Source organism: Petromyzon marinus, chromosome 6 (genome assembly GCF_048934315.1).
Source record: "Petromyzon marinus isolate PM22_M1 ecotype Great Lakes invasive population chromosome 6, UKy_Petmar_22M1.pri1.0, whole genome shotgun sequence".
Classification (NCBI taxonomy): domain Eukaryota; kingdom Metazoa; phylum Chordata; class Hyperoartia; order Petromyzontiformes; family Petromyzontidae; genus Petromyzon; species Petromyzon marinus.
The window spans coordinates 8,218,773-8,233,175 of NC_133672.1; the positions used below are offsets into that span (position 1 = coordinate 8,218,773).

Below are 14,403 nucleotides of genomic sequence, written 5' to 3' on the forward strand. Positions count from 1 at the left end.
CCTCGCCCACCCCGGTCCCCACACACACACACGCAACGCTCTGCAGTGATGCAGAGCAACAGTGGCCGCTCGTTGTTTTCGTGTGGCCCGTGTCCCACTGTGAGTTTGTACCCCCCACCGTGGCGATGGGAGGCCGGTTTCTTCGTCGTTTTGCCGACGTGGTTTTCGTTGGTATGAGCCGGGGGGGGGGGGCATGTTGCATGTGGGGATGACTCCACCACGCACGTGGCTTCCACAGACAGACTTTGATGATGAGGCCCCAATGAAAACGACGCCGGTCCAAAGTTGTCTATCGCTGCTGCATCGCTGCTGCTGGCAAGTGGTCACATTTGCTCAAATAGATTTTGATGGTGACCCAAGACCAACAGTGCAAGTTCTCCAGGAACCGCAACTCTTGTTTTTCGCACGATATACACATTGCCCGTTTTTACTTTTTTTTTACACAGTTGTCACGTGTTGCATGAAACGAGTGAAAGGGATCTGCCACTTGTGGAAGATGTAAAATTGTATAATCATTATAGTGTCAGGTGGGGGCCCCATTTGGATAATCATGTATTTTGAAAAGGGAGACATACAATAAAAAAAACTAATTATTTTGTTTGTTTTAAAGCTTTCGTGACTGCAGGGATTCATATTCTTGGTTCTTTCGGTAAAGTCACGTAGAAGGAAAACAATAAAATAATAAAAATATAAAACAATTCTCACGACGTTTCGACTGCAACACAATCGAAACGTCGTGATAATTTTATTGTTTTATATTTTTATGATTTTATTGTTTCCCTTCTACGTGACTTTACCGAAAGAACCAAGAATATTTTGTTTGTGTTTAATGTAACATTTGAAGGACGAATTATAAAACCCAGAAATGAATTTGCAGGTACGCCGATTATAACGTGCCTGGTTTATTCAAGGAAAGCCTCGCCAAGTGTCAAGACTTGTTTTCAGGAGGGATCTGCATTTGAGACGTTTAGACAATTGCATTATAGTGGCTTCTCCGAGGAAGCCTGGAGAAACCCCACCACATACGAGGGCATAACTCAAAGCTCTGCACAGATTCAAGAGTCAAAATGTTGTATTGCCATCTCATGACCACCTACCTCGCAGCCCAAGCCTAACACATTCCTGCGAAGGGAGCTGGTAGGAACGTTGGGTTGCTCGGCCAATGGCCAGGGTCAACGGCAGGCACAAGCCGGCGTGAGTAGGTTGCACATTGAGTTTTATAAGGGCACCACGGGGTGACCAGCCCCTCCCCACCAAGCCCCACCCCACCCTCCCAACCCAGCCCCTCCCCACCCTCCCATCTCCACCCAGCCCCACCCCTCCAATTTTTGGATGCACGACGGACGGACACAATAATCCCCTGTGGGCTGGTGTAACCAGGAGGTTCCTACCAGTAAAAACACCTTGTACTGAACTATAGAGTATTTCCCATGGAAGTATTAACCAGGCTAAAACCCGTTTAAACTTTTAAGATCTGATGACATCTGGCACACTCCGTATAATGTGGTCATAGGTTAGAGCCAAACAAAACCAAATTATTTTTTGTAAAAGAGGTGGAAGCCTATTTAGGCTCTTTGAAAGGGAACCTAGGGAACACTATACAATAGGGGCATTATTTTGTAGGTTTTTTTTCAAACGTTTGGATATATGATGCCATTTTTGAACGGAAGTCAAACTTGTTCCATTCATGTCTAGACTTCACAGTTCCCTTCATAAGGAAAATAGTCTATTCAATATAACCTGTATTCTAAACTGCAAAAGGTACAGTACAGGGTTTGTGCAATGTCTTGTTGCACACAGCCAAGTGTCTCCTTAATAGCGACAATGTTCACACCTGAAAGGAAGTCAGTGCAGTCTCAGAAGCAAGACATTTGCTATTGGTCAATTTCCCACTGCCACACAAAGGAGACATGGACACGAAGGTGTTACCTGCTCAGCGATCTCATTCCTGCCCAACTGGTTTTATATCTCCCAACATGTATATGGTGCAGTCCTTTACAGTGGCGGACCAAGTGACGCTGTGGGTTAGCACGCTGCGCTAGGAACCCAGCAAACAGTTTGAGTCCCAGGCAGGGCTAACATCCATGGCGAGTGTTATCCCTTTACAAACCGGCACTGACCAAGGTGGTTAAGTATGATAACAATTTGTTTTAAAAACAGACATTCATGGGTAGGCCTTCATCTATTTGTGAATAGGCTGGAATATTTTATTTTAATAATTTACGTAATGTATTTCCAGGCATGAGTGTATACGCTTATAATGTAATCTCTTTGTTTCACCGTTTGTATTTACGAGCAAAGTGCATCTTAGGCTTCTTGCTATGGAGTACAAACCGACGGCCTCAAAACTGTACTGCCACCCATGAGGCACATATGTGCAGTAAGGATGCCAGCAAATACAGCCACCAACTGTTGAGATAGCTTTGTCGTGGACGTGCAACCGCTCGCGCATTGGAAAATGTCTTGGACCCCTGCCACATCCAAAAGAAGTCTGAATAATGTCCATCCGGTTCTTGCGAAGAGGAGGCAAATCCTTGCCAGAGGAGTCAATGACACAAACCTTGTGTACCACTTTCCAGTTCAAATTTATTTAGCTGGAATCACCTACATTATATAAGAACATACCAAAAAAATATTTAACACCAATCGTTTGGCCATTACCTTATGCCACTTTACCTTTATACCCATTTACAACACACCATGTAATGTCGGAAAATGACAGCTGTCAATTTGAATTTTTTTTTTCATATAAAGAGAAAATCATTACTTGTGCTAACACCAATTAATGTATGTTTTACATTTTTCAGTTATAACAACACAGATTCAGGCAAAGGATGGATTTAAACTGTAACAAAACAATTGAAAAAAAAATAAGAATATTAAGGGTGGGGGGAGATGAGAATGGGGTAGTGGAACAACATTGGTCCCTCACACACATGAAAAATGTTTCTTTTTGTTCTCAATTGACACCCAGACATGGCTTTGCAGAACGGGAGAATTCAAGACAATTGCCGCTGCTCCTCTGTTCAACTCAGCGCAGCTGTCTGTAGCTCTGGCAGAGCGCGTGGTCTCGCTTGTCACCCCAGCCACCGTTGACAGTGTGGGGGTTGATGGGCGACACATAGTGCATCTGCAGGATTTGTAGGGTGGTCGGGTAGAGGTGCGGCACATTGGCGGACACGTGCTCCGCGAGGCGGCGGGCCTCCCCCTCGGCGTCGCACGGGCCCTGGTGGTGCATGCCGCAACCGCCCGTGTGGCGCACGCGCGGAGCCTGCAGCACCAGCGCCTTGAGCGGGTGCGGCAGGCAGGCCACCGTCAGGTGCTGCAGCGTCCAGTCCCAGTTGTAGTCGTCGTACGTGCAGAATTCCTGCGTGCAGGCCAGCAGGTGCTTGTACGTCAGCCGTCCGATGGCCATGCCCATGTTGTGCCGCGATGACTGCCAGGGCAGCCCCTCAAGCTTGTCGCTCTTGCCCTCAAAGTTGTCCACCATATCGTAGGAGCCAAGGCTCAGTATGTCGCAGTCGGGGCACTCGCGCTTCTGCATGTCCCACATCTTCTGCAGGACGACGTAGAAGTCGGGCAATAGATAGTGGTCCTCCTCGATGAGCAGCACGAGGCCGTCATGGGCGTTGATGGCGTTCAAGCGGTCCCACACGAAGTGCAACTTCCACCACCAGTGGTGCTTGGTCTGCGTGAAGACGGCCTCGCGATAGTGGGCGTATTTATCTGGGAATTCGGCATTGTTGCACTTCAGCCGACGGGCTTCTTCCAGGGAGATGTCCCGGGGACAGTCATTGGGGTCCTGTCCCGGGAACTCGTTAGGGTAGATCTGTAGACTAAACGGGAAGAAGATCTGCAGCACACGGCAGAAGTCAATGGTGCGCACGACCTCGTTCACCTCCTCTGATATGTAGTCGTGGCTGAGTACAAGCAGCACCTCCTCAATCCTCTGGGCTTTTCTCAGCGACTCCACTAGCAGCTTGAGGTGCTGTGGGCGGTTGTGAACTTGCACCAGGATGACCAGCCCATCCTTAGCTGGAGCCTTGATTTTTTCAGAGTTTCTGATGAACTGGTAAAAGTTTTGGTGGTATATGTACTTTTTCAGCTCCTTTGATGTATTTTTCACACCAATTTTCACGTCGAAAAAATTAGATGACACATTGTCACGACCTCGGAAATAGTCATATTCATCTCGATCTTCGGATAAAATCCGGTTCTGCTCAGTCGCTACTGCATTTTTTGGACTTTCGCGAGGAGCCTGCTTCCGTGCTTTCGTCACGTTCCACGTAGCAATGCCGGCCACGGTTAGCAGCACAAACAAAATGGCCACCTTCCTCTTGTGTATTCGGAACCTCATTTCCAAAAGGATTTGACCACCCTTGGCTGGGCCCTTCCGCTACTGAGCCCTGCTGCTACCGGGCCACGCGAGGCTCCGGGGTAACGCAAATAGTGCCGTTAGCCGTCGAGCTGGGTATACAGGAGCCGGGGGGACACCTGTATCACCGCACAGCTCAGGGGAGCACCCAGCTCTGCATCAACCCAGGTCAGCATCCGGCCTCAGTTCTGAAACGTGAACACAAACAACAAACAGAATGTGTGATTATCAGGTGCTGTAAAAGCATTGGCCCAAGAAAAATGCTTCGAGGGAAAACATTAAAAACAAGCAACATAAACAATAATCAGCGTGCTTGTTTAAAATTAAAAACAAGCACGCAGGACACACTTTACCACAGATCACTCAAGACATTACAGGGCTCTGCAACAAATAAATATAAATAGAGCCCCGACAGGATATATTACGGGCCTCCTGTTACATCTATACAATGAAAAGTCTGTGGGCTTATTTTGGCCATTTCACGCACAGTATTGCATACCAGCTCGTACCAAGTATAATCAATAGCCATTGAGAATTACGATGGTTAGAGTGCTGTTCTGGTATAGGCAGAGGGATAATGTGTGCAGTCCCATATAGCTGGTGTGGAGAATGTGCACTTGTAGACTGTTCATTGATATGGAAGCTGTTTACACAGCACTTCTTAACAAATTTAGTCTTTGTTGATACTGATCAAGCAATAGAGGAAAAAAACCGAGGTATATCTGCACATATAGTTGGCAAATAATAAAGCATTGTTTCATTGATTACATTAAATCGTCATGCTCACTATACTGTACATGCATCGAAATATGTGTAATGATTCATAACGAATTGTCTGAAAACTACAACGTTAATAACTGTGCATGTGTCGCACAAAGCCACGTAATAAAACAACTTGTGACTGCCACATGCTGCCCTTTGAACTTGAATTTTACTCGCTAACCCTACCCCAAGCCCATCCTTCACACGTCAGTGTAAGCGCTATGATATATGCTGTATAATAACACAAGAGTGGAGCAGAAGTGCGATGGTTAGTGCATTGCACTACGAACCCAGCGAACTCGGTTCAATTCCAAGCCATAGCTAACATCAGTGACGAGTGATATCTGAACCAGTCCTGGACTCCTCTTTCACCAAGCCGCACTGGCCAGTATGGTGAAGTATGGTCAAACAACATCCCTCACCCCGTCTCGGCCGCGTGGCCGAGACGGGGTGAAGGCCACCCGATTGACAAAGGGCTGTAAATCATTCGGAGAACAACTTAAATTTTGGTAAAACACTGTGAACGACTCTTTCCCGTACCATTGGTATACTTAGCGGCATTGGTTTATCAGGGTACATCTTGCTGCTGAAACCCTATTTGCATTGCATTCTAAACATGTGACAGGAAGGTGCGTGTGTCAATAGATTTAATATAACTTACTGTACAGTATTTTCTTTAAAATATTTAAACAAACCCTTTACCTGTAAAATTATACATTTATAAGATTACACGTATAATTGTGGGTCGGGACTATTCCTACGGGATGCTTAACAGCAATTTAAACATTAAAGTTTCACGGCCAGCACCTTTGACTTGCTAAAATGAAAATCTCACGAGTGGTCCTGTGACGCATTATAGACCGACCACACACACATCTATCGAAAGGCTGATCACATTACTCCGTGTGCAAATCTAGCACCAAATGCTGTCCCTCCGTACCTACGGAGGGGCAGATAATGGACCTTTTTACGACCAGTTAGGAGCCCAATGAAACTGTTATTCTTTTTTTCTTTTAAAGGAGATCTGGATTTCAGTAAGTATTGCACAGCGATGAGAATATCACAATACTGCATTTAAACAAAACTGGTTACAGCGGCGTTGCAGAGTTAATGTCCTTGCCACAGCTACGCCAGTGGCGAGTGATGTACAGTATAACCGGTTCTCACAACCACGTTCCCCAGCATGTTCTGACCAGCGTGATGAAGTATGGTTAAACAACCCCAACGACCGACATGGCAAGGGGGAGGCCTTCAATCCCGAAGTGGTTTTACAAGAGGATGCCATTTTTGTTTAAATATACAAAATGATATAACTAACGATGGACATGCACGCACAATTTATATTTAAAACAATCATAACTACAGGTTTGATCACATAAACACCCTCATTGTGGAGCAAGTTACTCTTCCAACTGCTTGCAATTCAAGGCATTATTAGGGCTTCTGGGTCACAATTAAATCCACGAATAGTTTGAATGATAGTGCCTCTAATGGCTGGCATAATATAAACCTATTAGATACCACAAGCGGTATGAAAATAAAAAAACCGTGGACACTCTCGCGCGATGCGATGCTTGATTATGAATGCAATAATCAATGTCGATCAACTGATCGATGCATTCCACCCCTCAACAGTAATCCAAAGTCGAAACAGCGGACAAACTGCACCTTGATATAGGAATGTTTACTCACCACCACTGTAAGCTATTTACTCAACAATGGAGATTAACACCACCTAATATTCATGCAAGTGTTGGGCCTACAACCAAATGATCATAAATACCCTATCATCAAATCTCTGAAGCTAAGCAGGCTTGACCCTGGTCAGTACTTGTGGCTGGATGACCTGCCAGGGCTTGCCACGTCTTGTAGGTGTGTGGTTACAATGTGTATTGCAGTGCTGAGTCTCTCCCGTCGTTTGTGTGGTGGGTATTCTCTGGGTACCCTGGTTTTTATCCCACACAAAACCATAAACGATCATTAATTTAACTGGCCAAGGATTTCAATGTCGCAGGAACCTCCTGAAAAAGTGTACTGAGACTCGACTGACACTTGTAATGCTACTTATCTACCTAGTCTTTCCCAGGTACAATACAGTAATTGGCAATACAAATGTGTCATGCACATTTTCACACTATGACAATGACGCCAGCACAAGATAATCACTCAAACCTTGCTCAACAGCGGAATCATTAAACGAAAAGCAATCTTCGTTGTACTGTCACCGTATCTACTGATGTCGCCCCACCTTGCAAAATTCTAACCACGTGTTAAGTGCTGTGCCAACAGCTGCTGCATTGACAAAGTTTCCCTGCTTCGGTTTACAAGCCCCACCACCATTACTGCGATTAATAAGCAAGCCTGACTATTGATGAGTGCGTGAATGTCAAATCCGGTCTGGACTTTGCCTGCATTAAACCGATGTTGCTGAAAACATTTACTCCCGCTGGGCGGTGTGGCTAATGGGATGTGTACAAAAAGAAAACCCTACTTGATTTTTGTTATGTGGAGAGACAGATATGTAAATTTGGCGTATTTTATTTATTTATTTGGGGATTTATGTGACATTGGTAAGTCCAGGTTACTGATCTGATGATGGTTCACATCAACTCCCATTCAAGGCCCACGCGGTAAGATCATGGGGACCAATTTGACCCCATCAAACTAATCGTACATGCCTGAACTCCCTGATAATATTCAATAGGAAGCAATTAATTGACAGGCAGGCTCGCTCAGTTAACGCGATATATTGACACGCATCAGAACTGTAATGTCATGCATTATTTAAAAGACAAATTTGTAACAAAGGAAGGGTATACGAGTTTGAAATGACATTGTAGCCTCAACGTCATCAACTAACGCATCACAACTACTGTATGCACTGTAGATCTAGCTATTGTCCAGATCGGGATAATACTAAAAGTATGAGTTACTTGATTATGGTCATCATCAGTATAAACATCATCACCACTAGCAATCGTTTCCATTACAATCCTCATGACTGCCATCATACAATATCATCACTATGACAACTAGCACCCCTATCATCATCAAGCGCGTTGGTAAGCATCCTCGAAGATAGATAACGATAGGAACATCGCCGTCAAGATCACTACGGACGTCACTGCCATCACCAACATCATTAACACCGCCAACAGCTTCAGCAGCAGCATCAAAAAGCACCCTCATCACCAACACAACCAACGACCATCATCAAACCACCCTTCATCACCCACGCGACGATCACCGCCACTCCTCCCCCCTCATTATCACCATCACCACCACCACCCTCATCCTCACCATCAACACCAAACCACGAGCAATACCAAACCACCACCGTCACCATCAGGTGCACATCACCACCACCACACCACCACCACCACCACAGCACCACCACCACACCACCACCACATCACCACACCACCACCACACCACCACCACACCACGGCACCACCACCACGGCACCACCACTACCACAGCACCACCACCACACCACCACCACCACAGCACCACCACCACACCACCACCACACACGACCGTCGCGGGACCGTCTACGCCCAGAAGCGGCGTTCGTTCGCGACTTCCACCACTAGCATCGCGACCAAACCGCACTGACACAACACACACAGCCACACTTACCCGTGCTCAAAATGCCGATCTTGAACGAGGACGAGAGCAAGAGACGGAGGCGAGAGAGAGAGCGAGAGACGGAGGCGACAGAGAGAGAGAGCGCGAGAGAGCGCGGCCCTCCTCACCTGAGCGGGCTGCGGCTCGCGGAGGCGCCGAGCGTGCCAATGAATCGAGGCGACGGCGGCTTCCGCCTACGTCACGACACAGAGGCGCCACGCACGGGGCCCACCAAGGCGTCACCACAGTGTAGTCGGCGTGTCACGTGCACAGGGCCCACCAAGGCGTCGTCAAAGTGTACTCGGTGTGTCACGTGCACAGGGCCCACCACAGTGTAGTCGGTGTGTCACGTGCACAGGACCCACCACAGTGTAGTCGGTGTGTCACGTGCACAGGGCCCACCACAGTGTAGTCGGTGTGTCACGTGCACAGGACCCACCACAGTGTAGTCGGTGTGTCACGTGCACAGGGCCCACCAAGGCGTCACCACAGTGTAGTCGGTGTGTCACGTGCACAGGGCCCACCACAGTGTAGTCGGTGTGTCACGTGCACAGGACCCACCATAGTGTAGTCGGTGTGTCACGTGCACAGGGCCCACCACAGTGTACTCGGTGTGTCACGTGCACAGGGCCCACCACAGTGTAGTCGGTGTGTCACGTGCACAGGACCCACCATAGTGTAGTCGGTGTGTCACGTGCACAGGGCCCACCACAGTGTACTCGGTGTGTCACGTGCACAGGGCCCACCACAGTGTAGTCGGTGTGTCACGTGCACAGGGCCCACCACAGTGTACTCGGTGTGTCACGTGCACGGGGCCCACCACAGTGTACTCGGTGTGTCACGTGCACGGAGCCCACCACAGTGTACTCGGTTTGTCACGTGCACAGGGCCCACCACAGTGTATTCGGTGTGTCACGTGCACAGGGCCCACCAAGGCGTCGTCAAAGTGTACTCGGTGTGTCACGTGCACAGGGCCCACCACAGTGTACTCGGTGTGTCACGTGCACAGGGCCCACCAAGGCGTCGCCAAAGTGTACTCGGTGTGTCACGTGCACAGGGCCCACCAAAGTGTACTCGGTGTGTCACGTGCACAGGGCCCACCACAGTGTACTCGGTGTGTCACGTGCACAGGGCCCACCACAGTGTACTCGGTGTGTCACGTGCACAGGGCCCACCAAGGCGTCACCACAGTGTACTCGGTGTGTCACGTGCACAGGGCCCACCACAGTGTACTCGGTGTGTCACGTGCACAGGGCCCACCACAGTGTACTCGGTGTGTCACGTGCACAGAGCCCACCAAGGCGTCGCCAAAGTGTACTCGGTGTGTCACGTGCACAGGGCCCACCACAGTGTACTCGGTGTGTCACGTGCACAGGGCCCACCACAGTGTACTCGGTGTGTCACGTGCACAGGGCCCACCAAGGCGTCGCCAAAGTGTACTCGGTGTGTCACGTGCACAGGGCCCACCACAGTGTAGTCGGTGTGTCACGTGCACAGGGCCCCCATCAAGGCGTCGCCAAAGTGTACTCGGTGTGTAACGTGCACAAGGCCCCCGCCAAAGTGTACTCGGTGTGTCACGTGCACAGGGCCCACCACAGTGTATTTGGTGTGTCACGTGCACAGGGCCCCCACCAAGGCATCGCCAAAGTGTACTCGGTGTGTCACGTGCACAGGGCCCCCACCACGGCACCGTCAAGTGTACTTAGAGTGTCTCACACGCACAGGGTCCGGCAAGGCACCTTCAGCCTGATCGGTGTGTCACACGCACAGGGCCCACTAAGGCACCGTAAGTCGACTCGAATGTCTCACGTGCACAGGGCCCATCCATGCACCATCAGTGTCTCGGTGTGCCACACGCACATGGTCCACCAAGGCATCGCGACATCTTCACAAGAGTCAAGATTCACAAGGGGCCCCCAAGGCATCGGTGACTCTATACTCGAGTCAAAATACACAGGGACCACAAGGCATCGTGACTTTACTTCGAGCCACAGGGCCTTCAAAGCAGTGTGACGTTAATAGATTCCACACATAGGGGCCACAAGTCACCGTGACGTTACTAGCCCAAGACACAGGTACTAATAATACCTTATTAGCGTCCAGAGAAACAAGGTCTACATATCATCGAGATTTAAGTAATAGTAATACGAGGCATCGAAACTGTATAGTAAATGCAGTAACATTTAAGTCAAAATACATAAGGGGTTACAAGGCATAGGTTATTGTACTTAAATACGAAGAGTCCAAAGACGCAGGGTGAATAAAACATTTGACGTTACTATCATAACTAGAATTAAAGCCACGCGGTTTAAAAGGCTTCAACAATGATTCATAGCGAGGAACCGTCTCAGAGCTATTCATGCGTTATAATAAAAATCAAAAAATAGTCAACTTCGTCAGCTCCAATGAATTGTTTTATTTTGCAGTTCTGGGTCCGCTTGCTTGAAACAAATTCTGCGTGATTATATCGGTATGTAAGGCACCATAGGCTGATGGACTAAAAGACAACATTTATTCATGTTTAGACTCAGGATGGGGTTCTGCCTGTGTTAATGTTTTTGTACAGCCGAGGTCAGAGCCGCATTATTTTGGCAGTTATGTTGTAATCTCCTTACACTATTTAACTTGGACATTTGTTTTTGCTGAGCATGGGCGAGAATTCCCTATACCCCCTTTACATCCAGAGTCCATTGCAGACTTCAATACAAGGGTATACGGACTTCTCGCCCATCGTATTGATCCACCCTCCCAATAAAACACTTTTTTTTATTGGCGAGGTTGCTGCTGCGTTGGCAGTGATGCACAAATAACAAAAAATTCAACACATTCGTCAATAACACTGCCTTAAATGGTAATACAATATATAATGGTCGACGTTACGGGCAATGCCCCATTTTTTATTCTTCTACTTGGCACGTGGCCGGCCGACATCTCGAGCAGGGGCACGTTTTGAAGTGGTTGGCATTGGATGAGGGCAGCAAATGTACCCTTAACGAAGATGGCAACGAGAAGGGCTTCACCTCCCGTTGGGACGCTCAGCTCAAACCCCACGGCGCGTGTCGCGTTTGGTGCACACATCCATGCGTTCGAGCAGGCGGCGCGATGAATCGACGTGCGCGCCCTCTATTGGCGGCCAAAAACACGTGGCTCGCTCTTCGCAATCGATGACTGCTGACACAAGAGTTATCAATCAAAATGTGTGGCAGGAAAATTTATAAAATGTTGTCTCGTGTTTTTTTTTACGGTCTCGTTTATTTTGTTTAAAGTTTTTTTTCCTTTCCTATTCTGTTTTTCTTTACAAGTTTATCTTACTTCATCGGCCTATGTAGTTGCATGCAAGTTGCATTGCATGAGACAAACATCTAATAATCACACACGCGATTCGATTATTGTAAATGTGAGCCGTAGGTAATTCATTACTGGCCAAATCGTTCTTCGCATGGCTGATCTTAATGTAGAGCAACAGATATCATATTACACTGACGTGGTTGAGCCAGATAATGGCATCAGTAGTAGCGAAGTGGTGAATCACTGTGATGCCTCTTTCGTCTTTATGAATCCGGCATTGAGTCGTTCTACGTTCCATGGTTCTGTTCGGTGTGTCTCCGCACACTAGCAGAGAGTTTTATTTTTTATTTTCCATTTGTGCATCAAGTCTCCACATTTGTTGCCATGATTGGTGCGGATACGGCTTAGGGCTGTGGGCCAGGAGCATCGCGGAATATCGACGCCAGGGATCTACGTCGTCGGGTCTTTTACGAGTTGTTTGTGACTTCCCGTGATCTCGATTCGGATTTCCGAGCATCATCAGAATTTAATTGATGCGCTGCATCGGATCAACACTGGCCGCCGGGTGTGGGCCAACAATGGACCACTGGGCACCGTCATGGACATCTACACCTGTAGTGTGTGAAGTGCACCACGCCTGTGTTGTAGTCTTGCTGGAAAACCTCTATACCATGGGTGCAGTTTTGGTGAAGAGCCCCTATACCATGGGTGTAGTTTGGTGGAGAGCCCCTATACCATGGGTGTAGTTTGGTGGAGAGCCCCTATACCACGGATGTAATTTTTTGGAAAACCTCTATACCATGGGTGTAGTTTTGGTGGAGAGCCCCTATACCATGGATGTAGCTTGGTGGAGAGCCTCTATACCACGGATGTAGTTTTTTTGGAAAACCTCTATACCATGGGTGTAGTTTTGGTGGAGAGCCTCTATACCCTGGGTGGAGATTTGCTGGATATTTGCTGGATATTCTCTATACAATGGGTGTTTTTTTTTTTCTGGAGAGCCTTGAGTGCAGTTTTGCTGGAGGTTTCACGCTTTGTGGACCACGTGTTGTTTTTTTTCACAACAAAAATGCCACAGATCTGGCCGGCATCCCCCAACACCTATCGAGATGCCGGCTGTGCCACGCGCCCGCCAGTGTGGCCGTGTTGGGGCTGACGGTAGGGGTCTCCACTCGAGGGAGCTCAAGCGAGGCCCTCAACTGGAGCAGTGTTTACCCAAACCTTTGTTGGAACGCGTACTGTCACTGTCAGCCCACGACGTGACTTGGCGGTGCACCATGCATCAAGAAAACATTTTTGTATTTACAGTACGAATCTGAATAGGTGCGCAATGGGCAGTGAATATATGATTTTGCAAAAGAAAAAATATCAACAAGTGCAAAGAGTTCCGAGGACCACTTCCCACGACCTTGTAGTCACCAGTAGTCCGTGGACCGCAGATTCAGAATCACTGCTCTTGGAAGAGGTGGGAGAAACTCACGCTTTACCCCACCACACGTTGTGGTGTACCCGTTTATATTGCTGGCTGGATAGATGTGGAGGGGGGGGTGTTAAGAATCGTGCCCATTTTTTTCCACTGCCATGCCGGGAGATCAAACAGATTTGATGAGCCACTTCGAGAACAAAGCGATACAAACGATTGCATTGAAAATAAATTTCCTGTGTCTCTCGTAATATCACTCTGCTTTATTGACTCTGTGTTGTTTTACTCGTACTTTGTAGACACCACTACGTTGGGCTTCTCGTTTGTGCTGATGACTCTCTAATTCATATTGCGTATAACGGGAGAAGCATACAACGGGACGTCTGGTTTAGCCGATCCACTCAGTGGCTTCGGAGCTTCTTCGGAAACTAAACAACGAAGCTCCAAGAGGCGGAGCGAAACTACGAGCAGCGTATTTGTCAATGCACTGCTGGAAGATGGCCTTCCCATGGTAACTTCGTAAACTCCCAGAAAATGGAGCGAAATATTGGATATCGTGTCAAACAATACTCGGTGCAAGCCGAGCAGAAAGTCGATCATGACGTCTATCGTTGGCGATGTGAATTCCAACCCGTGCATGGACTCGTGTATTACTATAGGAATAATGGCGTTTGTCACTCGATGGCATGCATACGTGAATTGATATAATCACGGCTATATAGCATCATCATCAACATCATCATCGTCGTCACTATCATCGAGCTGTAGGAGGGTTAATATCTCGCGAATAATTCCGGAGTCCATTAACCCCACCTCTTTCCACCGGGGAATATTTTTCAGAGTTTAAGCCCTGGACAGTTCTGGATGAAAGGCAGTCATCGACATCAATGAAATGATGTTATTTGTCAGCCTGATAACTGTAACAATG

General features: G+C 47.9%; 1 protein-coding gene across 2 annotated transcripts; it reads right to left on the bottom strand.

Moving 5' to 3' along the window:
* Positions 1 to 2,569: 2,569 nt before the first annotated feature.
* MGAT2 (alpha-1,6-mannosyl-glycoprotein 2-beta-N-acetylglucosaminyltransferase) lies at positions 2,570 to 9,077 on the bottom strand. 2 transcript variants are annotated; one of them, XM_032948134.2, is made up of 2 exons: positions 8,893 to 9,077; positions 2,570 to 4,563 (listed from the first exon to the last, which is right to left on the bottom strand). In XM_032948134.2, exon 2 carries the CDS (start codon positions 4,355 to 4,357, stop codon positions 3,032 to 3,034), a length of 1,326 nt encoding a protein of 441 aa, XP_032804025.1. In that variant the 5' UTR covers positions 4,358 to 4,563; positions 8,893 to 9,077; the 3' UTR covers positions 2,570 to 3,031. The 2 variants fall into 2 exon arrangements, with proteins under 2 accessions (XP_032804025.1, XP_032804024.1); XM_032948133.2 differs by having other exon boundaries at positions 8,777 to 9,077.
* Positions 9,078 to 14,403: the final 5,326 nt, after the last annotated feature.

Coding starts and splice junctions, on each gene's coding strand:
- MGAT2 (XM_032948134.2), bottom strand. CDS start 4,357: ATGAGGTTCCGAATACACAAGAGGAAGGTGGCCATTTTGTTTGTGCTG.